The 25,242-nt window shown below is 50.0% G+C and overlaps 1 protein-coding gene across 3 annotated transcripts; it reads left to right on the top strand.

Moving 5' to 3' along the window:
• The first annotated feature begins 2,337 nt into the window (after nt 1–2,337).
• Nucleotides 2,338–24,785, top strand: serpine1 (serpin peptidase inhibitor, clade E (nexin, plasminogen activator inhibitor type 1), member 1). 3 transcript variants are annotated; one of them, XM_069919911.1, is made up of 9 exons: nt 2,338–2,442; nt 4,956–5,238; nt 10,712–10,945; nt 12,154–12,351; nt 13,652–13,850; nt 14,875–14,975; nt 16,203–16,289; nt 19,383–19,466; nt 21,011–24,785. In XM_069919911.1, exons 2-9 carry the CDS (start codon nt 4,971–4,973, stop codon nt 21,046–21,048), a joined length of 1,209 nt encoding a protein of 402 aa, XP_069776012.1. In that variant the 5' UTR covers nt 2,338–2,442; nt 4,956–4,970; the 3' UTR covers nt 21,049–24,785. The 3 variants fall into 3 exon arrangements, with proteins under 3 accessions (XP_069776012.1, XP_069776011.1, XP_069776010.1); XM_069919910.1 differs by having other exon boundaries at nt 2,345–2,473; XM_069919909.1 differs by lacking the exon at nt 2,338–2,442 and adding an exon at nt 2,793–2,921.
• The last annotated feature ends 457 nt before the right edge of the window (nt 24,786–25,242 follow it).

Raw genomic sequence — 25,242 nt, 5'->3', positions numbered from 1 at the left:
TCATCGCCTTCCCAAGATCGTGTTATATGGCGAGCTCTCCACTGGCCACCGTGACAGAGGTGCACCAAAGAAGAGGTACAAGGACTGCCTAAAGAAATCTCTTGGTGCCTACCACATTGACCACCGCCAGTGGGCTGATATCACCTCAAACCGTGCATCTTGGCACCTCACAGTTTGGCAGGCAGCAACCTCCTTTGAAGAAGACCGCAGAGCCCACCTCACTGACAAAAGACAGAGGAGGAAAAAACCCAACCCCAACCAACCGATTTTCCCCTGCAACCGCTGCAACCGTGTCTGCCTGTCCCGCATCAGACTTGTCAGCCACAAACGAGCCTGCAGCTGACGTGGACATTACCCCTCCATAAATCTTCGTCTGCGAAGCCAAGCCAAAGACATGCTTTAATCTCCATCAGCTGGCATTGTAGGTAGTGGATTTTTTTCCAATAAAATCCACCCCAACCTCAAGTTTCTTTCTAGGAGTTTAAACGTAAGTGTTTAGACAGGATATTACATACATGCATATTGCCCGTCCTCTCTGACAGGAGAGGGGGTTGTGGAACAGGGAGGGAGACTGGTGGTCTCCTACTACCTTGTTCTATAAGAGAAGGGCATATTCAAAGGCAAGGCATAGTCACGAGGCTTCGACTGTGGGACAGAGTTGTCAACATGTACAAATAGATGTCAGATTGTTTCCCTCACAGACAGAAGCTCTTCACATTGTTAAATAGAGGAACAAAGAGAGTGGGGGAGGGGGGGGGGAGAGAGAGAGGCAGACACAGAAAGAGAAGGGCAGAGAGAGGGAGAGAGCATGAAATGAGAAAGAGAAGAGAGATGGAGGGAGAGAAAGATAGAGAGATAAAAAGAGAAAGAAAGAGAGAATGGGAGAGAGAGAGAGTAAATAAAACAGAAAGAGAGGGAGGAGGAGGGGGCAGGAGAGAGAGAGAGAGAGAGAGAGCAGAGTCAGAGCCTGCAGAGTCAGAGCATGGCCCCCCCCCCTCCAAGGAGGTATTGTGACCCCCCCAACCCACAGAACTAATTGTAATGTGCTTGTCGAAAGAACCAAAGACTTGTTGATCCAAACCAAGGCTTTTATTAACTAAAAGTCTGGAGCATATCATATGTAGGTCGACCAGTCCAGAATTACCTGGTCTGGCTAGGAGCAATCCTTTAAGACCTGCAAGTAGGTGTGGCTACGCTCTCAGCCAATCACAGTTATCCTACACTTCCATCTGTACATATACACATTGGTGATAGAATCTGTACTATCACCCACTGTGTCATAAGCAGCGTGTTTATCTGCTACATTGGAGGGAAACCACCACACAGAGGAGGTTCAGGTAGACACTGCCTGCACCCCTCCCCCGAATTGATTGTGTTTTCAAATTGTGCCCCTTGCAGTTACCCTAATTTAACCCCCCCCCCCACCACCATCCCTCCTAAGACTCATCCTGGTGCCAACCCTGCGCGGGGGAGAGGGAGTGAGCCATGATTCGAATCCCATGCATGGGATCCAACACGAAGGCAGATTGTTCAGCCCTGGGCAGCGTTTACACTCCACTTGACCACCTGCCATTCTGTAGTTGAATCGATGAGCCATTCCCACTCAACCCGAAACGCCCTGCTGCCTCCACAGATGCTGCCCGACCATTTCACTGCACCCAGAAGTTTGCTCTTTGCTTCCTTGCGCACCTGCCCTGTGAAACGGTGGAACCGTTCGCTACAACCATTCCCGCAGAAAATGAAGGCCCGCCAGCGGCTACACCAGTACTGTACCACAGTGTTACACAGTGACAGACCCGTCTCCACCAGTACTGAATGCCAGTGATACACAGTGAAAGGGCAGTCCCCACCAGTACTGTACCCCGGTGATATACAGTGACAGACCTGTCCCCACCAGTACTGTACCCCAGCGTTACACAGTGACAGGGCAGTTCCCACCAACACTGCGCCCCGGTATTATTCAGTGATGGGGCAGTCCCCACCAGTACTGTACCTCAGTGTTATTCAGGAACAAGGCAATCCCTACCATTTCCATCCCAGTTTTATGTCGTTCCCCTCTTCACTTCAGACTCGCCCTAAATTGGTACTGAATCCCCCGAATTGGTGTTAACTCTCAAAGACCCGGCTGGTTTGAGGGCCTGTGTGCAGACCAGTGATGAACTGGTTAATGAATGTTCCCGGCCAGGATGTGGAGGGTAGCTGCTTGTTCTTCGAGATGTTAGTGTTGGGAAAGCCTGTGTGGGCTTGTTTACAGTAACCAGGGGAGGGAGCAGACCATTCCGGGCGGACGGCCTGATGCGTTCAGCAAATCAGCTTCCGCCCCTCAAGCCCTATATATAAGTGGCCAGTGGGAAGCAAGGCAGTTGAGTTGTGCACTCTGGCGAGAGTTCACACAAGGTCTGCTGCAGTCAGATCCGAGAGCACCCAGCACTGCCTGGCACTGTGAGTCACCGCGTCGATTGTCTACCTCTGCGTGAGTAGAACTCCATCTCTCCACATCTGTTCTGGACACCGTGTGTTTCTGCCTGCCTGTGTACATTGGCCCTTAATACTCTCCAGCTGAACCTCTGCCCCTGTGTGACCTCTCTATTCCTGCCTCTCTCTCTCTCTCTCTCTCTCTCTCTCTCTCTCTCTCTCTCTCTCTCCAAGTTGACAGGAATATTGATCCTCTGCATCTCCATTCTCTCACAATAGTTTGTCCTTGTGTCTGAACTTGTCTGTCTGCACGAGATTTTACTCTCATCAGGTCTGTTTGTGTCCTCTTTCTTAACCCTGAACGTAGCGAAACACGGACGTCTGCAGACGCTGTGATTGTGGTTAAAAACACGCAGTGAAGGTTGGAGGAGTCCCAGCTGGTCTCACAGCCTCCGTTGCAGTCAACGATGTATCATCGATGTTTCGGGCCTGAGCCCTTCTTCGAGGTGTGAGCAGCCATCTTAATTAAAGACTGGGGGAGTGAGAAAGGGGGACGACTGGTCAGGGATATGACAAGGAGAGGCGAGAACTGATTTGGGCTCTGTGAATGTAGATAGAGAGAGAGCTGGGGGGGGGGGGAAGGTGACCAGGGGAGAAAAATTGAGGAGGGGGGGGTTATTTAACAGAAGCCAGAGAAGTTGGTGTTAATGCCGTCTGCTTGGAGGGGGCTCAGTCAGAAGGTGAGGTGTTGTTCCTCCAATTTGCGGGTGGTCTCAGTATGGCCATGCACAAGACCACGGACAGATATGCCAGTGAGGGAATGGGGTGGGGGATTGAAATGGGTGGCCAAGGCGAGATCCACACTAGCGCGGCGGACAGAACCGAGGTGCTCAACAAAGCCATCTCCTGATCTGGGCACCCTCCAACCAAGTGGCATTAACATTGACTTCTTCGGTTTCCATCAAACTGCTCCTCCCCCACTGCCTCTCCCCCCCCCCCACCCCAGCTCTTCCCTCCATCTCCTTTCACAGAGCCCAAATCAAATCTCACCTCTCCTCTTACCATCTCCAATTAACACCGAACATTGGTCTGGACTCCTCTCCTGACCAGTCTTTGTTCTGACGCCTTCCTTTTCTTTGCTTATACCTTGAGGAAGGGCTCAGACCTGAAACGTCGGTACCTCCTGCGGGCGCTGCGAGACCCAGCCGACTTACCCCATCATCGCTGTCTTTTCACTGCGTCTGCAGACTTTCGCGTTTCACTCATATTTTTCCAAACCTTGATTGACCTTGCGAACGGGAGGGTCCCAGCCCAAAACGTCGACCCTTCTTTTTCTCCCCCTGACGCTGCTCAATCGCGCCGAGCTCACCCCCCCACGCCCCCCCCCCTGCTGGTGCTGGGTGACTTACCCTGTGTTCATGCGCGCTCCTCTCTCATTCTCGCCGCCTCCCTCTGTCCTTGTCTGTGTGTGCCCGAGTGTGCCTTCATCTTGGGAGTTTGGGAATCTTGCAGGGTGATAGGAGCAGAAGGAGGCCACTTGGCCTGTCGAGTCCATTCTGCCATTTCATCACGAGCCAATCCATTCTCCCACTCAGCCCCAGTCCCCTGCCTTCTCCCCACATTCTTTGATACCCTGACTATTCAGATACCAGTCAATCTCTGCTTTTAATACACCCCAACAACCTGGCTTCCACAGCCACCTGTGGCAGCAAATTCCAGAGACTCACCGCTCTCAAGCTAAAGAAATTATTTCACATTTCTGTGCAACTTCAGGGTTGAAAGTGCGTACATTAGAACAGAGAGGAGGAGGAATTTCTTTAGCCAGAGGGCAGTGAATCTGTGGAATTTGTTGCCACGGGCAGGAGTGGAGGCCGGGTGGTTGGGTGTGTTCAAAGCAGAGATTCTTGATGAGTCAGGGCATCAAAGGTTATGGGGTGAAAGCCGGGCAAGGGGAAATAGATCAGCTCATGATTGAATGGTGGGGCAGACCCAATGGGCTGAATGGCCTATTTCTGCTCCTATGATCTTATCGTATGAGCCCATGCTAAAGGACATGCTCCTGGCCCCAGGGATGGGCTAAGGGGTCTTCAAAGTCCAGGAGGTGGTGCTTTTAATTCAGAACAATGCTCCCTTCTCACCCCACAGTGTTGAGCAAGGTTTCATTTGTCTAGCACCTGGAATGCAGATGAAGTTAGCCAGGCGGTTTTGGAGGAGAGGGGTGGGGGATTATGGTGCTTGATGGGACCGTGATCACACTGGAGACAGTTCTAAGGGGTGAGGTGACTGAAAATAGGTGTGGAGCTCTCTCTTTCCCTCTCTCCCTTTCAGTCTTTCTCTCTCTCCCTCTTTGTCTCTCTTTCTCTCCCTCCTCTCTCCCTTGGGGGCAGGTGATGCTCAATGCAGGACCTCGGCTGTGATGGGTGAGGGAGGAGGCAGGCAGGGAGAGGTCCTCCTACTCCTCCGACAGGCGGCAATGTGACGGTGGGACTGGGGATGCTAGACCCGGTGACGGCTCAGTCTCTGTCTCCCTCCTCTCGCAGGCACCCCGAAGGACCATGCTGCTCAACAGAAAGCCCCTGCTGTGCCTGGCCGCCCTCCTGGTGGCCGCTTCGACACTCGGCCAGGACATGACTGCTCCCCCCGTGGCTGAGCTCAGCGCCGACTTTGGCATCCGTGTTTTCCAGGAAATCACCCGCGCCGCCAGCGACCAGAACATGGTGTTCTCCCCCCATGGTGTGGCGGCACTAATGGGGATGTCGCAGCTGGGCGCAGCAGGGAACACACTCAACCAGCTTGGGAACACCATGGGATACAGGCTGGAAGGTGAGTGCCAGCTCTCTGTAGCTGCTCGTGTTTAGCATGTAACCATCGACCCAACATTTCTGTTCCTCGGGCTGTCTGCATCTCTCTCTCTCTCTTTCTCTCTCACTCTCTCTCTCTCTCTCTCTCTCTCTCTCTCTCTCTCTCTCTATCTCTCTCTCTCTCTTTCTCTCTCTCTCTAGCTCTTTCTCTCTCTCTGGCCCTCTCTCTCTCTCACACACTCACTCTCTCCCTCCTTCTCTCTTTGCCTTCCTCCCCACTGTTGTGTGAACATTGTTTCTCTCTCTCACACACACCCACACATACAAACAAACACACACACCCACACCCAGACACACTCCCCCACACACACCCAGACACACACACACACATTCAGACACACCCACACCCAGACACACACACAACCTCACCCAGACGCACACCCACACACACACAGACCACCCAGACACACACCACCCAGATACACACCCACACACACAAACACACACACCCAGATACACACCACACCCAGATACACACAAACACACACACACCTACACAAACACACACACATGCACATCCACACCAAGACACACCCTCACACAACCACACCCATCCACACACACACCCAGGCACACACCCACCCACACAAACAAACACACACACTCACACACACAATCACACATACACCCAGAACCACACCTAGAGACTTCCCCCACACACAAACACACCAACACACACACCCACACAAACAAACACACACACCCACAACCAGACACACCCACACAAACACACACACACACCCACACACAACCACACAAACACACACCCACACACAAGCACCCAGACCCCCACACACACACACCAACACACACGCACACCCAGAAACACACACACACTTAGACACATCTACATCCAGAAACACATCCAGATCCAGACATACACACCCAGACACCCACCCCCCCACACACACACAGACACACACCCACACCCAGACACACACACACTCAGGCACACACATACACACACACACATAAATTCAGACACACCCACACCCATATGCACACACAACCATACCGAGACACACACCCACACACACACTCACACACACACACACACACACACACACACACACACGCACCACCCAGATACACACCACACACACCTACACAAACAAGCACACACACACACACACACACACGCACACCCACACACACACCACCTAGACACACATCCACACACACACACCCACACCCAGACACACACACACCCAGACACAAACACAGACACAGACATAGACAGACACACAGACCCACACACAGACATAGACTCACACACACACACTCTTTGTCCCCATCACTTCCTCCTCACAGGCGTATTGTGTGCTCACGTACACGTGTCTCCCACCTCGCCATCACTCTCCTTGCCTTAGTCTCTCTGAATCTCCCTCCCTCACCTCCTCTACTGGGGCCAGATTGATCTGCAGATTGATCCATGCAAACACTGAACCCAGGGCCACTCGTTGAGGCCCTAGGTTTCGTTAAACCACCCAACCTCCTCCCCCCCACCTCATCATCCTCTGCCATGATGACACTATGACCCTGAGGTATTGTGTGTCAACAGGATAGCCTGCGTGGTTGAATGAGTCATGATGCTCCCCCCTGTTGTTCGAACTGTTGCTTTCATCAGACATCACAAGGTGTGGACAGACCTCCCTGTGGGTTTAGGGAGAAGGGCCACCCTCTGCTCTGACTCAGAAGGCGATGGTTTTAAAAGGGTAGGAGAGGAATACTCTCAAGCTGAGGCTCAAGTGCCAAAAGGGGAAGAGGGGAACAGAGAGAAGCAGTGATCATCAAGGATCCCACCCCACCCAGCCCCCGTCCTGTTCTCGCTGCTGCTGTTGGGAAAGAGGTCCAGGGGCCACAAGACCTCACCCCAACAGGTTCCCCCTCCACCACCAGACCTCTCAATGACAAACTCATTGAAGGACTCTGCACTTCACTGATTTTTTAAATTCTCTCTGTATTGCACAGTCGGTTTGTTTACATTTCTTTATTTGTTTACACGTGCACGCTGAACTACCAAGAAGAGAAAGTTCTGCCTGGCCCCGCAGGAAAAGGAATCTCAGGGTCGTACTCTAACGATAAATGCAATGTCAGTGCTGTGGGCAGTGGGTCTCAACGTTTCTCAGTCGAAGGCCTTCCTGGCCTCCAGTGAAACAGGAAAGTCCGTGGACTGTGTAATTGTAGGAAAAACACCACTAAATGCTGGAGGAACTCAGCCCATCTCGCAGCGCCCAGATATATTAGCGGCATTTTGGGCCTGGGCCCTTTTTAAAAATAAATTTAGCTGTTCAGCGCAGTAACAGGCCATTCCGGTCCACGCACACCCCATTAACCCACCGGCATGTTTCGAAGGGTGGGGAAAACCCAGGCAGATGCGGGGAGATCTCCTGGCGGGCAGCATGGGATCCGAACCCCAGTCACTGGGGGTGTGAAGGCCAAACGTGCCACCGTCTTCAAGGAACAGGAAAGAGTGCTGGCTGGGGGAGGAGTCCATGAGTTAACGATGAGGGGAGAGGTGAGAATTGATATTGGCTCTGTGGAAAGGGGTAGAGAGACAGAATTAGGGGAAGGTGACGGGGAGGGGGGCCGGATGGGGGAGGTGGGTGTTTAACGAAAGCCCAGTTTCCATTAGCACCCCCCCATATCTGTCCCTATGCCTCCTTTCCTCTCGTTCTGTTGCTTCATCTTTCCTTTTTCCCTCTTCTCACTCTCCCTCTCTCCTGTCCTCCTCTCCAATGAACACCTTTTTGTCGGTGGGTCTGTTCTCCTCCCCCTGGCCTTTTGTTTAATTCAGGCCCAACCCCCCCTTCCCCAACTGCTTCTTACCCGCACCTCGAGGAAGGGCTCAGGCCCGAAACGTCACCCCTGTAGACGCTGCGAGACCAGCCAGGCTCCTCCAGTATTTCTATGGGGGGAGAGGGTTTACCTTATCATCCCCTCGGCCTGACCCCCCCCCCCCCACCCCCCCAAGTTTCTTGTTCAAGATTTCAATGTCTGCAGATCTCATTTTTCTAGCTGCTGGGATTGTTTGGCCACGTTTCGAAATGGACAATGTAAATGCAACCTCATTCCATTGAACAATGCAGCACAGAAACAGGCCCTTCGCCCATCTGGTCTGTGCCATGAACCATTTTTTCCCGACTGGTCCCACAGTCCTGCACCCAGTCCATCCCCCTTCCCATTCACAGACTCGTCCAAAACTCTTCTTAAATGTTAACATTGAGTCTGCTTTCACCATCTCAGCTCGTTCCACACTCTCTGTGTGAAGAAGTTCCCCCTAAACTTTTCCCCTTTCTTCTTTAACCCATGTCCTCAGGTTTGCACCCTCAGTGGAAAAAGTCAACCTACATTTACTCTATCTGTCCCCCTCACAATTTTAAAAACCTCGATCAAATTTCCTTTCATTCTATGCTCTAGGGAATAAAATCCGAATCTGTTTCACCTTCCCCTGTAACATAGTCTGGGCAACATCCTAATAAATCTTCTCTGCACTCTTTCTATCTTAGTGAGATCTTTCCTGTAGTTTGGTGACCAAAACTGTACACAATGCTCCAAATTTGGCCTCACCGATGTCTTATACTTTAACATAGCATCCCAACTCCTGGACTCGATATTTTGATTTACGAAGGCCAATCTGGCAAAAAGCTCTCTTTCCAACCCTGTCCACCTGTGATGCCACTTTCAGGGAGTTATGTATGTGTGTTCCCAGATCCTTTTGTTCTGCCGCACTCCTTAGTGCCCGACCGTTCACCATGTACGTCCGACGTCCAATTCCACATCTTTTTCCTTTCCCCTTCAGCTCTGTGTTTGCATGGCTCACCGCTGGCCTCATGTGGCAGGAGCCGGTAGTGCACAATCAGAATCCGGGTTATTGCCTGGAACGCGTCACTGGACGTTTTACCTTGCAGCAGCAGAATGGTACGGGTCGTTGCTAGAAATTACATTTCCGTGAATTATTTTTAAAAAGGTGGAATAAATCCGCCCCCACGAGCCCCAGCCGGCCAAATAGGCCCGTGTGACCCATTAACCTACAAAGCCCGTCCCCCTCTGTGAGGGGACCCATGCAGGTCACAGGGAGGACATATATACTCCTTTTTGGATTCGGACAGCTGACACTGCGATAGCGTTGACCCGATACACATTTCTCTCTGTCGTGCACGTACCTTTCTCCTTGAGTACAGCTTAAGGAGCAGATTTGGGCTCCTTGGTTTAGGAAAGAATGTGCTGGCGTTTGAGAGGGTTCAGAGGAGGTTCACAAGGACGATTCCAGGAATGAAAGGGTTATCGTCTGAGGTGCCTTTGATGGCTCTTGGCCTGAACTCATTGAAATTTAGGAGAATGAGGGGGGGAGTCTCATTGAAACATTTCAACTGTTGAAAGGCGTGGACAGAGTAGATGTAGAAAGGTTGTTTCCCCATGGTGGGAGAGTCTAGGACAAGAGGGCACAACTTCAGGACTGAAGGGCATCCGGTCAGAATAGAGACGCGGAGGAATTTCTTCAACCAGAATCTGTGGAATTTGTTGCCACAGGCGGTCTGGAGGCCGGATTACTGGGTGTATTTAAGGCAGAAGTTGATAAGTTCTTGAATAGCCAGGGCATCCAAGGATATGGTGAGAAGGCCGGGCAGTGGGGCTGAGTGGGGAAATGGATGAGCTCATGATTCAATGGTGGGGCAGGCTCGATGGTCTGAATGGCCTATTTCTGCTCCTACATCTTATGGCCTTACAGTTGCCGACAACAATTCTTTTCAAAAGGTTTGCTTCCTGAAAAAAAATTGGGGATAATGATGGACGACTTCAAGCTGAACACAGAGAAAATTTCAGATTTGCTGTATCACAAAGGAAGTTGGAGAAACATTAAATTAACTTTTATTGAATTGAGCGCGTTAAATTGCATCACGATGCTGACACATTGCATTAGTTTGACGTAAAAATATTTTGCCGCTGATTTTCGTTTATATTCAGCATCTGATACCTCTCATGTCAGTGTCCAACAATAGTCGTCTGGCGTCGATGGGTTCCAGTTGCCCTGATACCACTTTTCCATGGTTGCAATGTCCCGGTGAAACCTTTCACCATGTCCGTCACTGACCGCACTGAGATCAGCAAGGAGGATGTCCAAGTGTGGAAAATGAATTTTCAGTGACGCGTTACACTTCAAGGTTCTGGCTGCTTGAAGTAGACAAAGTATGACAGGAAATCACAGAAATAGGTTATGTCAAAACAACATTTTAAGGCGATTTTCCAAAATCCATAAAATACCCGAAAAGGTGTTCAGGAAGCAAATTCTTCATTGGCCAGTGTAAATGTAAATTCCGCCTTGGCCCGCAGGAAAATATAATCTCAAGGTTGTAGGCGATGACATGTACATCCTCTGATGGTAAATGTGAACTTTGAACTTTTGAATTTGAACCTCTTTCCTTGCTGCACAGATAAACATGTGGCGATGGCCCTGAAACATCTCCGGAAAGCTCTCACTGCCAAGAGCAACCAGGATATCGCTTGGGACGCCAGCGCTGTGTTCATCCAGAGAAGCATGCAACTGCCAAAAGCATACATGATAAGATACCGGAATCTATTTAACAGCTGGCCAAAACAGGTGTTGTTCCAGGACAACAGGAAGGTGACGCACATCATTAACACATGGGTCAAGACTCAAACGCTAGGTGAGTGGCAGATCTTGCCTGTAGGCTGTACCTCTTCAGGCGTCTGTAATCAGGCCGTCGACGTCTGTCATCCCCTGGGGCATCAGAGAACGAAGACCGTAGGGTAGAGTGAAAGCAAGCAGTCATTTTCCACTGAGGTTAGGTAAGACAAGAACTAGAGGACATGGATTAAGGGTGAAAGGTTTAAGGGGGAACTTCTTCACATGGGGAGGGGCTGCACAGTTGGTGTAGTGGCTAGTGCAGTGATCGGGACCAGGATTCGAATCCCGCACTGTCTGTAAGGAGTTTGTACGTTCTCCCCGTGTCTATGTGGGTTTTCCCCGGGGGGTCTCCGGTTTCCTCCCACTGTTCAAAACGTACTGGGGGTTGTAGATTAATGGGGTGTAAATTGGGCGGCACGGACTCGTGGGCCAGAATGGCCTGTTACTGTGCAGTATGTCTACATTTAAAATTTAGTGATGCGTGGGAGTGGGAAATGGGCTGAATGTGGGATTGATTTTGATATTTAATGGCCGCATCTGGAGAACTGCATGCAGTTCTGGTCTCCTGACTTGAGGAAGGACAGACTGGCTTTGGAGACGGGGCAGAGGAGGGTCACCAGGTTGATTCCAGGGATGAGGGGGGTTGGCCTACGAAGAGAGATTGTCTGGGGCTGCACTCGCTGGGATTTAGAAGAATGAGAGGGGATCTTATTTAAAATTTAAAATTATGAAAGGCACAGATGCAACTGGCCAGAATGCTCCCCACGATCCACATGTAGAGGTTTATGAGAGTTTTCGGTGATGTACCGAATCTCCTCAGACACCTCACAAAGTCTAGCCACTGGCGAGCCTTCTTCATGTCGCATCAATACGGAGGCCCCAGGACAGATCCTCAGTTGACACCCAGGAACTTGAAGTTCTTGACCCTGTCCATTGTTGACCCTTCGATAAGGACTGGGTCATGCTCTCCTGATCAACTCAAAGCCACTCTCCAAATTTGGTATGGGATTTGAGACCCTGTCTTTCTGATGGGAACAACCTGTACCAGATTGAACCTGCTCTGAATGCTGGACACACACACTCGGTAACAATTGTGGGCCTGCGTTCTCTGGTGACATTTGCAGAAGAATATTTGGGATCTTCACTATGGTCTGGGTTCATTTGTCCACCAGAATTGTTGGGTTTAATTGGATTTGTGTTTGTTTTTTTTTAAAACCCCTCTTCCAGGAATGATCCCCAACTTTCTCTGCCCCGACTTGCTGGACCCTGTTCTAACCCGTATGGTTTTGGTCAATGCCATCTTCTTCAAGGGCCTGTGGAAGATGCCGTTCCCCACCGAGAGCACCCACCAGCGGGAGTTCTACAAAGCAGACGGGACCAGGATCCTGGTACCGATGATGTCACAGATCATCAAACTGAATGCAAGTAAGTTGGTACCCGATGGCAGCAGCAGCAGGGCCCGCTCTTCTTTGGAAGGTTGAGTAGCTTCGTCACTCCCGGTCTTCTCCCTACCTCTGCTCTTTTTCCACTTCCCAGTGCGTGTCTGAAAACCACTTTGACCAAGTCTCTGCCCTAACTTGCCAAAGTACTGGTGAGGCCTCACTGTGGCGAGTTTTGGGAACCTTATTGGTGCTGGTGTTGGAGAGGATTCAGAGAAGGTTTACCAGAATGATACCAGGAATGAAAGGGTTAACGTATGAGGAGCGATTGTCAGCTCTTGGGCCGAACGCGTTGGAATTCAGAAGGACAAGGCGTTTTGAGTGCTGAAAGGCCTGGATAGAATAGATGGGACAAGGATGGTTCCTCACGGTTGAGGAGTTTAGGACAAGAGGGCTCACCTTCAGAGTAAAAGGGCGTTGATTTAAAACAGAGACCCGGAGAAATGTCTTTAGCCAGAGGGTCGCGAGTCTGTGGAACTTGATGCCACAGGTGGCCATGTGAGCCAGGTTGTTGGGTGTGTTTAAGGCAGAGATCGACAGGTATTGGATCAGTCAGGGCACCGAGGATTGCGGAGAGAAGACCAGAGAGCGGGGTTTTTGACCAGGAGGAATGGATCTGCTCGTGATTAGAATGGCGGGGCCGACTTGCTGGGCCGACTTCTGCTCCTGTGATCTAACAGGTAGCTTGCAGTCAAGTTTCATTCAGCAATAATCCTGGTGATGTTTTTATATTTTGGAGGGCAACAATAGATGTTGTGGGAGTTGATGGGGGGGGGGAGTCAAATATGGTGCATGAGCGTGCTGGCACCTTTGGTCTGCACTCCTCCCCCCTCCCATTCCTCCGCCTTTCACCAACTTTTTAACGGAGACTCCTTGCCTGTGCTTTGCTCACACCTTGAGGAAGGGTTCAGGCCCGAAACGCCAGTTATACACACCTTGATCTCCAGTGGACGCTGCAAGACCTGCTGAGTTCCTCCAGCATTTCTGTGCTTTCACTACACTCACTGCCACTGCAGACTTTCTTAAATTTATTTTAAATTTAGACGGCAACAGCGCAAGTCTACGCCATTCAATTGACCTACAATTTCCCTGGTGGTGGGGGGGGGTGGTGCTCCTGTTTCCTCCCACCATCCCCACGCCGCTCTTTCGAGCTTCACTTTTCTCCCACTCCACCCCGGGCCACGTGGGTCGCAGGCGTGCAGGAGGGATCTAGCCCTCTCAAAGCCAGCCCGGCCAAGCCCAACCGCTCGGCCAGAGAACTGATGGTGCTGCTTTGTTGATCACAGGCGAATTTGTGACTCCCAGTGGTGTGGACTACGACGTCATTGAGCTACCCTATCACGGGGAGACGTTCAGCATGTACATTGTGGCGCCATATCAGAAGGAAGACCCCCTGTCCGCCCTCACCAACATCATCTCTATCCAGTTGGTCAACGAGTGGAAGAACCAACTGCAGACCGTCAAACGCCATCTTATCCTGCCCAAGTAAGTGACATCACCTGGTGGGAAAAGGGGATAAGAGAAAGGTGAGGGTCTTGCACTTTATTTCAATTACAAAATATTGTGAAGTGGTTCACTTCGGCCAGTTGAATGTGAAGGCAGATTAACAGAAGGCCTCTGCGGTTGTCTAACGCACACACAATGCTGAAGGATCTTCACCACCATTTGGACCCTCAAACACTCCTTTCAAGTGAAGCAACACTTCATTCCTGAATCTGCAGAGGTCGTCTCCTGCATCCAGCGCTCCCGCAGTGGCCTTCACTACATCGGAGAGACTGGGCACAGATTGGAAAATGGCTTCACTCTGCCCACCGCAGTAGCGTGGGTCTCCCAGTGGTCGCCCATTTCGATTTCCCATTCCATTCCCTTTGCTGACGAGATCCATGGCCTCGTGCATGGCCAGACCACCCGCAAATCGGAGGAACAACATCCCATCTTCCGTCTGGGCCCCCTCCAACTGGATGGCATTAACGTTAACTTCTCCAGTTTCTGCCTGCCTTCACCCATCTGCTTTCCCACAGCGCTCTCTCTCTCTCTCTCTCTCTCTCTCCCCCTTTCTCTCTCTCTCTCCCTCTCCCTTTCTTTTTCTCCCTCCCCTCTCTCTCTTTCTCTTTATGTCTCCTCTTTCTTTCTTTCTCTTCCTCTCTCTCTCTCCCATCTCTTTCTCTCTCTCCCCCTCTCTCCCCTTTTCCCTCTATCTCCATTCACCAAGCCCAAACCAATTCTCACCTCTCCTTTTATCATATCCAATTGCCACCTTTTGTTGGTCTGGATTCCTGCCCCTCCCATTCTTTAGACTTTATTCTGACACCTTCCTGTTCCTTGAAGAACTCAGCCCAAACCATTGGTTATGTACCTTTACCTCCCATGGACACTGCGAGATTGGCCGAGTTCCTTCAGCATCTCTGCCTGCTAAACTGTTCATCGGGGCCAGCAGATTCAACCGTCTTGGCCTAGTTTGCTGCTGTTCCTTTGATGGTTTATTTTTTCCTTCCCTTTTCCACCTCAGGTTTTCCCTGGAAAGTGAGACAGATCTGAGAAAGCCGCTGGTGAACATGGGAATAAAGGACATGTTCAATAGTGCAAAGGCGGACTTCACGAAGATTAACAGTAAGTACCTGATCGGGGCTCTGCTGTCAGGTGGAGGTAGGGAGGAACATCGGGCTTGAGAAGCATCATCAAGACTCTCGAGGGGAAAAACGCCAATCTTCTGAGACGTCTTGGCTGCAGAGGGTGGGGTGGGAGAGGCAGAAGAGCCACGCTGGACGTGGCCTTACCCAGAAGGTAACAATCGGCCCATCCCTCCCTACCTCTGGAAAGTGGTGGTGTTCCATCGGAAGACACGGGAGCAGAAATAGGCCATTCAGCCCTTTGAGCCCGCCCCACCTTTCTATCATTTCCCCATTGCCCGGCCTTCTCCCCAAAAATCTTTGATGCCCTGGCTTATCAAGAACCTCTGCCTTAAACCCACCCAATGACCCGGCCTCCACAGCTGCCCGTGGCAGCAAGTTCCACAGATTCACTGCCCTCTGGCTGAAGAAATTCCTCTGTGTCACTGTTCCCAGCGGGCGCCCTTCAGTCCTGAAGTTGTGCCCTCTTGTCGTAGACCTGTAGTTCTCAACTGTTTCCCCCCCACCCCATTCACATCCCAACTCAAGTGATTCTCTATTAACCACAGAGCATAGAATGCCATACCTGCTCTGTGAGTGGTAACCACCGACCTAGACTCTCCCACCCTGGGGAAGCGTTCACGCCTTTCGACATTCAATCTGTTTTCAATGAGATTTCCCCCCCTACCCCTCCCCATTCTCCTACATTCATCGGCAGCCTGATCCAAACCTCTGGCAGGAAGCCTTCGGCACCCGAGGCCCCCCTCTTGCCCCTCAGTGCCCTCTTGAATCGCGGCTTCAATACTTAGTTTCCACAAGGCTAGTCTCCAGCGGCCCGCACGGGCACACATGACCGTCGGGAGGGGGCTGGGGGGGGGTCCCTCACCCTCGGACCTGTCCTGTAGGCGACTCTCTGCCTTACAGCAGGTAGAAGGCGATTTTGTGTAATATTACACACTCTGCGCCATTACGTGACAATTAAGGAAGTTTGAGTCAGTCATTCTGAGAACACGGAGACGGCCCAAAGCTCTTGGCTGCTCACTTTCCAAAGGCCTCGCCATCTCTGTAGAGAGGCAATGGGATCCAGATCTTCTGCGCAATCACTTGAGCGTGGACTGGGATGAAACTGACTACTGCGCTTCAGATCCACAGTGGTGGGAGGGTGAAGATGGGTGGGTAAGCCGATTAACTAATCACTCTCTCCCTCCCCCTCTCTCCGTGGTTACAGAAAGGCAGCGGCTCTTCGTTGCGCAGGCTCTGCAGAAGGTCAAGATCGAAGTGAACGAGAGTGGGACCAAGGCATCAGCAGCCTCCGGTGAGTCTGGCTGCCTTGACGTGGGAGCCGTTCAACCCATCAGGCCTGCCCCACCACTTAATCGCGAGCTGGCCCATCTCCCCTCTTCTCCCCACGATTGTGCAGCGAAGGAGGATGGAAGGAGACTGGATAGAGGCCTACAAGATTCTGAGGGGCACAGATATAGGTGGACGGTCAGGACCTGTTTCCCCCAGGGTGGGAACAGCAGAGGACGTTTGTACAAAATGAGGGGAGGGAAGTTTAGGGGAGATGGGGTTTTTTTTAACACAGAGAGTTGTTGTCAGAGATGGTGATGGAGGCTGGAACATTGGGGGTGTTTAAGAGGCTCTTAGACAGACACATGGATGGAAGAACAATAGAGGGTTATGAGGTAGGGAGGGGCTAGTATAAAGAATATATGGGTCGGCACAACATCGAGGGCCGAAGGGCCTGTACTGTGCTGTAGTGTTCTATGTTCTATGATCTCCTGGCTGATCAAGAACCTCTGCCTTAAACACATTCAATGACCCGTCCTCCACAACCGCCCATGACAACAAATTTCACAGATTCCCCACCCCCATCTCTGGCTGAAGAAATTCCTCTGCTCTAAGCGGACACCCTTCAATCCTGAAGTGGTGTCCTCTTGTCCCAGACTCTCCTGCTGTGAAGGGAGGCAACCTTCCTATGTCTACGTTCCAAATATTTCAGTGAGATCCTCCCCATTCTCCTGAATTCTGATGAGTTCAGGCCAAGAGCCGTCAAATGTTCTTCGTGTGATAATCCTTTCATTCCCGGAATCGTCCTTGTGAATGAACCGTCACAACATCAAATAAAGAAGGGAAGGGCCAGCCATGGATCAACCATGCGGTGATTTTTAAATTAAAGCAATGGTGATAAAATGGACGTTATAGTAAACCTGATCAGTCAGAAAGCACGATAATACCTTCGACCATAAGATAGGCAGTTGGAGCAGAAGTAGGCCATTCAGCCCATTGAATCTCCTCCACTGTTCTATCATGAGCCCCACTCCCCTGGCCTTCTCCCTAGATTCAGAATCAGGTTTATTGTCCTGAATGTGTCTGGAAATTTGTTGTTTTCTGGTCACTGAGTTGTGCCATTACAGGTGCAAAAAATATATATTCCCCATAAATACACTATTTAAAAATAACAGGACAGAGACTGCCTTCTTGATACTCAGCCACTTGATGTCCTCGACAAGGGAAGCCTAGTGCCTGTGACATCGCCGGCCTGAGCTCATAGCTCTGCAGCCTATTCCCGTCCTGTTCATTGGCCACCTCCGTACCAGGCGGTGATGCAAACATTCGGAATGCTCCTCATGCACCCCCCCCCCCCCACCCCGCAGAGGTTTGCAGGAGCCTTCGGCGATGCACCGAACTCCCCACAGTGTGCAGCCTTCTTCGTAATGGTGCCGATCTGGGGGTGCCCCAGGATAGGTCTTCGGGCACTGAGGAATTTGAATCTCACAACCCTCTCCGCTGCTGACCCCATGATGAGGACCGGGCCACGTTCTTCTGACTTACCCGTCCTGACGCCCACCATCAGCTCCTTTGAGCATACGCCCGACAGTTTACACCACTCCTCTTCAGCACAGAATCATGTTTCATTTGTCTAGTTTGTATTCTCACTAATCTTTCTTTTAAAAATATTTTTATTGGTACAATGTTGAATGATATTACAATGTGCTAAACATTTAAAATTCAGGAAAAAGATTTCAAATATGAACCGAATCCAAGGGACCAACACACGTTGGTAATAGTGTAGTCAAACATAATGTCAAACAAAGAGAAAAGACCCCAACCCAAAAGAAAGAGAAATAAAGGAAAAATGTTCTTTTCAAATGAATTAGAAATATTTTCTTCTTTTGTGAAAGGTACAAATGGGCCTGTTAAACGGCGCAGAGTAATGCCTTGCCGTAGACAACTAAGAGCAGATATTTGTTTCTCTTTTTCTCCAAGATCCCCATATTAGAAACTTGGGCCCTGTTCACAAGATCACAAGAGAAAGGAACAGAAGCAGGCCATTTGGCCCATCGAGTCTGCTCCATGAAACCCCCCTGAGCTGAACGGTTCCAAGTTCTGGCCTTGTCCCCATATCCCTTGATACCCTGACTAATTAGATACCTATCAATCTCCCCTTTAAACTCCCCCAATGATCCTGCCTCCACAGCTGCACGTGGCAACGAATTCCACAAACCCATGATCCTCTGGCTGAAGAAATTTCTCCTCATCTCTGTTGCAAATTGGTACTTTTAAATTCTAAGACTGTGCCCTCTTGTCCTGGAATCCAGATTATTTACATCCAAACCATTCATTATTCAAAATGTCTCTACGAGATCCCCTCTCATTCTTATATATTCCAATGAATAGAGTTCAAGAGCCACTGGGCGTTCCTCATATGTTTGCCTTCTCATTCCCGGAATCGTTCTGGTAAACCTCCTCTGTACCCTCTCCAACCTTGCTAGACCCTTTCTAAGATATGAGGTCCAATCTCCAAATGAGGTCTCACCAGTGTCCCATAGAGTTTCACCAACACCTCTCTACTCTTATACACAATCCCCTTTGAAACGAATGTCAACAGTGTTCACCTTCTTTATTGCCAATCCGTCCCAAGGGGACAATGTTTTCATTCTTCTTCCGAAGCTAAAGGTAGAGGAGTATTTGTGTTGTCCAAAGTGAGCCCAAGGAGTTTCTGCCTTGATTCATCAAAATATTTGTACACCACAGTAGAGTTCTAGACGATCAAGGCCGTCTTGTTATTCTCTCAGGTAAATGATATAATAAATTGGTGATATAGGCAAATATTTGCTCTCCCAATGTCAACAAGCCGGCTATTTTACTTTTTTTTAAAATAAAGGAAAAGATCTTCTCAATCTGTAAAACATTTTAAATCAAAAGTCGGGTTGGGGCAAAGGCATTAACTGTTAAATTATCCAATTTAAAAACCTGAACTGACTTTAAAAAAATTGGTTCCTCTGATTAAACTTTCAACGAAACGTTGGCCGCCAGCGAGCCTAGAATCGGAAAGCTCATCGTGGTCCCGCCCGCGGCATTAGAGTCAGTCGAGGTGTACTGAGTTGTCAATTTGTTTCTCCAGCTGCCATTGTTTATGAGAGAATGGTTCCCCTTGAAGTTGTGATCGACCGGCCCTTCCTATTCTTGGTACGGCATAACCCGACAGGTATGTTCCTTTGACATCCAACAGCGCAAACGTGATCTGACGTAACAGTGTTCTCCAGTGCAAAAAGCACGCACGTGGGCAGACACGTGATACACATGCACAGAAGGTGCATCTAAATAGTATAACAAATGGAATATTGCTTCATAAATAGTGGCGACTCGGGTGGTCAGTGGGAGCGGTTCCTTTGGTCGTTCAGCGTTCTCACTGCCCGAGGGAAGAAGATAATCCTCAGCCTGGTGGTGCTGGCTCTGATCCTCTTCCCCTGACGAGAGCAGCTGAAAGATGCTGGCTCAGTTTTAACATTGAAGAAGAATTTGGATGGGAAAGGGGCAGAGGGTTAGGGGCTGAATGCAGGTCTGTGGGACGAGGCAGAAGTAATAATAACAGACTCGAAGGGCTGAAGGGGGCCTGGTTTCTGTTCTGGAGTTCTAAGCTGTTCCTCAGCCTGGCTCTGATCCCCCTGGCTCTGATCCCCCTGGATCTCTTCCCCGATGGGTCCCCTTGAAAGACGCTCAGTGTGGGGTGGAAGGGGACCCCGACAATTTTGCGCGCCCTCTTCGGACAGCAGTCCCACGTCTATGGGGGGGGGGGGGAGGGGAGACTCCATTGATCCTCTCCACCGCTCTTATGGTCCTGTGGGTTGACCCGCGATCTGATGTTCTGCCCAAACCCTGCAGGGGGTCAATCGAAATTCATTTTGAGAAGCTCCATTTAACCTGCTATTTAATCTGAGAAAACAGTGATTTGGGAATTGGAGAAATTCAAAAGCCCCTGTAAGGAACTTAAGAAATGGAAGCTCACTTTGTCCACAATTCCATTTTTGTCATGTAATATTACGGAACGTGTAATATTACACAAAATTCCCATCTGCCTGCCGTAAGGCCCATGATCTCATCCGTGTCCCAAGTGGGTTTTCTCCCCCCTGGGCCCTCTGGTTTCCTCCCACCCTCCAACCCATTCAGGGGTTGGCTTGTAGGTTAATCTGAGTGTAATCAGGTGGCATGGTTGTAAATGGCCCGGAATCGGCTTCGACCTGTGTTGTAAACAGAAGAAAAAAAAATCTGGCCTATTTCTGCGCCACTTTAAGTAACAAGGAATGGCGAGCAGCAGCGATCATCAAAGGACCCCGTCCCACCCAGCCCACCGCTGCCATCAAGAAAGAGGTCTCAGTGCCACAAGACTCGCACCCCCCCAGGTTCAGGAACAGCTACTCCCCCTCCCCAATGACAAACTCAATCAGGAGCTTGTTTAAGGACTCTGACTTGTGCACTTTATTGATTTTCTTTTTGTTCGCCCTGTATCACACAGTCAGTTTGTTTACATTTGTTACCTGTTTTACAGTTCCCTCCTTTGTATATGTTTCTTTCCTTGAGTACACAGTTTTGGCACTACCAATTAGTGGTAATTCTGCCTGGCCCGCAGGAAAAAGAATCGCAGGGTTGTACTTGTTGTCGTGTATGTACTCTGACAATAAATCTGAACTTTGAACTTTGAAGAAGATGGACCTGAGTCTGATATTAACAGTGCTTTTTCTTGTTTAACAGGTGTTATTCTATTTATGGGACAAGTAATGGAACCATAAAGTTATCGCCTTGTAAAGACAATACTCAGTAAAACCATAATGAAGACTGGAATTAAACTGGCAGAGAAAGCTACAACAAGGCAAGGTTTTGATGCCGTGGATCTGCGGCTGGCCTACGTTACCCACAGTGACTCAGGAGATTGTCATTATTGCCACGTTACCTCCTGGACCTGTTCTCATGCACTGTACAAGCTCCCCATCACCTCTCAAAAATGCTTGCTAGGCGAAGACGCCGCGCCCGGGAGGCCACTTGCCAGCAAGCAGCAAACCGTCAGCATGGTGGAATTTCCCGTTTTTGTGGACTATGTCTCACTGGTGGATGAGTGACCCAGAAGTGGGGTCCTCATCGTGCAGAGCATAGAGACACGGCTCCTCACCTCGACAATGACTGATTGAAATTGTTCCTTATGTGGCGGTAGTAAGGGTGGGTAGCCTTCATACATGACCCTTCGTAACCCCTGAGAGGCGTCTGGGTCCAAAGTGCACTGGAATACATAAGAAATAAGAGCAGGAGGTGGCAATTTGGCCCATCAATCCCTGCTCCACCATTCAATGAGATTGTGGCTGATCTGATGATGAGCTCATCTCCGCCGACCTGCCTTTTCCCCATATCCCTTCATTCCCTGACTATTTAACAATCCAACCTGGTCTTAAATATATTTACTGAGGTCGCCTCCACTGATTCAATGGGCACTGCCTTCTGGGAAAAGCAGTTCATCCTCATCTCCGTCCTATATCTACTGCCCTGAATCTTGGGGCGATGTCCCCTAGTTCTGGTCTCCCCCACCCATGGGAACAACTTACCTACCTCAATCTTATCTATGCCTTTTGTAATTTTATATGTTTCTATAAGATCCCCTCTCATTCTTCTACATTCCAGCGAGTACAGTCCCAGATGCCTCAATCTCTCCTCATAGACCAAGCCCCTCATCTCTGGAATCCACCTGGTGACTTTCCTCTGCACCGCCTCCAAAGCCAGTCCATTCTTCCTCAAGTAAGGAGACCAGAACTGCCCACCATGCTCCAGATGGGGCCTCATCAGGACCTTGTACAGTCGCAGCAGAACCTCCCTGTTCCTAAATCCAATCCCTCCAGCGATGAAGGCCAATGTTCCATTTGCCTTCTTGCTAACCTGATGCACCTGCAAACCAACCTTTTGCGATTCATGCCCAAACCCTCCCGAGTCCTTCCGCACAGCCGCAGGCTGCCATCGTTTGCCATGTAAATAATATTCTGATCTTCCATTTTTTCTCCCAAAGTGGACAACCTCACATTTGCTGACATCGTACTCCATCTGTCAGACCCTTGCCCGCTCACTGAACCTATCCATATCTCTCTGCAGACCTCCTGTATCCATCTTCCACTTACAGCACAAGAATGTTGGTCGAGGTTTCCCTGCCGAGCACAATGCTCAAATCAAACTGAAGCTGCTGCTTGAATTTGATGGGTCTCCCTCCAATTGCTGGGCAGTCTGTCAAGAACAGCCATTCTCAAAGGGGTGGGTCAAAGAGCCCCTGCCCCTGATGATCACAGCACAATTTAAGGGGAGCAAAGGGCTGAAATCCTAAATATTCTGGGTTAGATTAAACAGGTTAGGACTTTATTCCCTGGAGCGTAGAAGAATGAGGGGAGATTTGATATTTAAAATTATGAGGGGAACAGACAGAGTAGATGTAAGTTGGGTTTTCCACTTAGGGTCGGTGAGATACAAACCAGAGGATGTGGATTAAGGGTGAAAGGGGAAATGTTTAGGGGGAACTTCTTCACACAGAGAGAGGTGGGGGTGAAGTGGTGAATGTGGGCTCAGTTTTAACATTTAATTTGGACAGGTACATGGATGGGAGGGGTATGGGCTTGGTGCAGGTCAGTGGGACTAGGCGGAATAATACATCACCGCAGACTAGAAAGGTCGAAGGGCCTCTCTTCTAATGTTCCACGGTTCTTTATGCCATCAGTAGAAAGAAACCAACTGAACTTGACTGAAACTTTGAGGAGTCCTGTACAAGTGTGGGGTGGGGGGAGGGGGGCGGGAGAATGGCTGGTCTAGAAGCCTCTTAAAATCCCTGAATGAATTCAGCTCCAACACCACCCATGTAGCTCGGTGTCGAAGAGAACCCGCATCACACCCCCCCCCCACCCCACCGCTGAACATTGACTCCTTCCCTCACCATATCGCAACGGCTGCCAATCCTTGCCCGGGCCTCTCTGACAGCACCGCGGTCGCTGCCGCCAAAGGAGGACAGCCCTGCAGGGGCTGGCCATGCCTTCATTATTACTGAGTTGATCTCCAGGGGACTCGTTGTCCACTTTATCCGCTGTGAATGTGGAAAGATATAATTTCCATCCTCTTTTATAAATGACCGATCTCAAAGTTGCACTTTTGAATTCCAAAATGCTTTTGCATATATGAAATGTCATAGTTCTGTTTGTAATATATTGGCAATTTCTTTAATTTATTCCTATGATCTTAAAAGCTTTGTATATAGCAACATAAATACTATATTGATGCATCTAACTCCCATCCCCTTGGCACCTACTGCAGGAGATTCCCCCACTTGTGCCCACACCTCCATCCTCAGCACCATTTGGGGCCCCCAAACAGTCCTTCCAAGTGAAACCACACTTCCCTCAAGCATCCGCGGGTCAGTGTCCACCAAACATTCCCCCCTAAACCCACATTCCACCTTAAGTAATATCTATGCCACAAGTGCTCTGTGGTTAGTAAGGGATTGCTTAAGGTGAGATGTGGGCGGGAAGGGAAGATTGAGAATCACTGCTCTAGAACCAATATTTTGCTTGAGAAAAATTGTCATTGCCTATTTCCTTTGGAGTGTTGAACCCTGCACATGAGTCAACAAGTCACCTTAAGCCAGTGGTTCACAATCTTTTTCTTTCCACTCACATCACACCTTAAGTAATCCCTACACCATCGGTGCTCTGTGATTAGTAAAGGGTTGCTTAAAGTGGGATGTGGGGGGAAAGGAAGGTTAAGAAGCACTGCTCCAGACCCAATTGTCACTGAAATATTTTGCTTGAGAAAATTTGTCATTGGCCCATTTCCTTTGGAGTTCCGAAATGATGCACGTAACAAGTCAATGAGGGACGATTAAAACAGTGGTTTTCAAACTTTTTCTTACCACTCACATCCCACCTTAACTAACCACAGAACATCAATGGCCTAGGGATTACTGAAGGTGGTACCGGTTTGGGAGGGGGGGGGCACTTTGAAAACCACCATCCTGGCGCTCCCGTTGTGGCCTTCTCTACATCGGAGAGACTGGACGCAGACTGGGGGAAATCACTTCGCTGAGCGCCTTCGCTCCGCCCGCACCAATCCCAGGAGCAAACCGTTTCCATTCTGTGCCCTACCCCCACGTGCCGACAATTCTGTCCACCAACCCAGGCGCCACCCGTAAGTTGGAGGAGCAACTGGGCACTCTCCAACCGGAGGGCCTTAACATCCATGTCTCTGTTTGGTGCTCACCGTTCACCCCCTCTCTTTCCCATCCCCAGCTTTCCACCCCCATTCACAGAGCCGTTCCTTCCCCCCACGCCCCCCCATTCGCTGCTGTGCCCACCCTCCCTTCTCCACCTATTATCTCCTGCTGGTGGGTCCGTGACCCTCCCCCCCACCATTTTGCTTGGGCACCTGCCTTATTCGATGAAGGGCTTGAACCCGAAACATTGGTGATGCACCTTTATCTTTGCTCTATAAAGTACACAGTTTGACCTGCCAAGTTTCTCCAGCCTTGTGTTTTTATATTGTTGTTCAGTGGCCCACAATCAGATTCTTCCCCAAGTTGAGTGCACAGTGAACATGTTTTGGGTACAGAAGCACTGGGCTCAAAGCCTATTTCCTGGCTATACTGCCAACTAGTTGGATTACGGATAATCTGAATCATTATCCCACTTAATCGCACTGGCTCCGTAATCTTTAATGCTCTTACAAGAAATCTATCCAGCCCAGAAATCTTATTACATCCCTTTTGTTCAGCATCTGCTGGCCAACCCCGGAGAAAAATTCCCCACCCATAACAGCAATGTGGACCCAGGGAGAGCGGGGCAGCAGAGACACAGTGCTGCCCCCGCAGGGTCCTATTGCCCAGCCCGACTGCCATCGACTCCGTGCAGGCCTGAGATGGCAATGCTTTGAAGGGTGGGAGGAAACCAGAGCCCCTGGAGGGAAACCTCCGT

The sequence above is a fragment of the Narcine bancroftii genome, chromosome 2 (genome assembly GCF_036971445.1).
Source record: "Narcine bancroftii isolate sNarBan1 chromosome 2, sNarBan1.hap1, whole genome shotgun sequence".
Taxonomy (NCBI): domain Eukaryota; kingdom Metazoa; phylum Chordata; class Chondrichthyes; order Torpediniformes; family Narcinidae; genus Narcine; species Narcine bancroftii.
The sequence above is the reverse complement of the archived record's forward strand: the minus strand, read 5'-3'. Positions and strand labels throughout refer to the sequence as shown.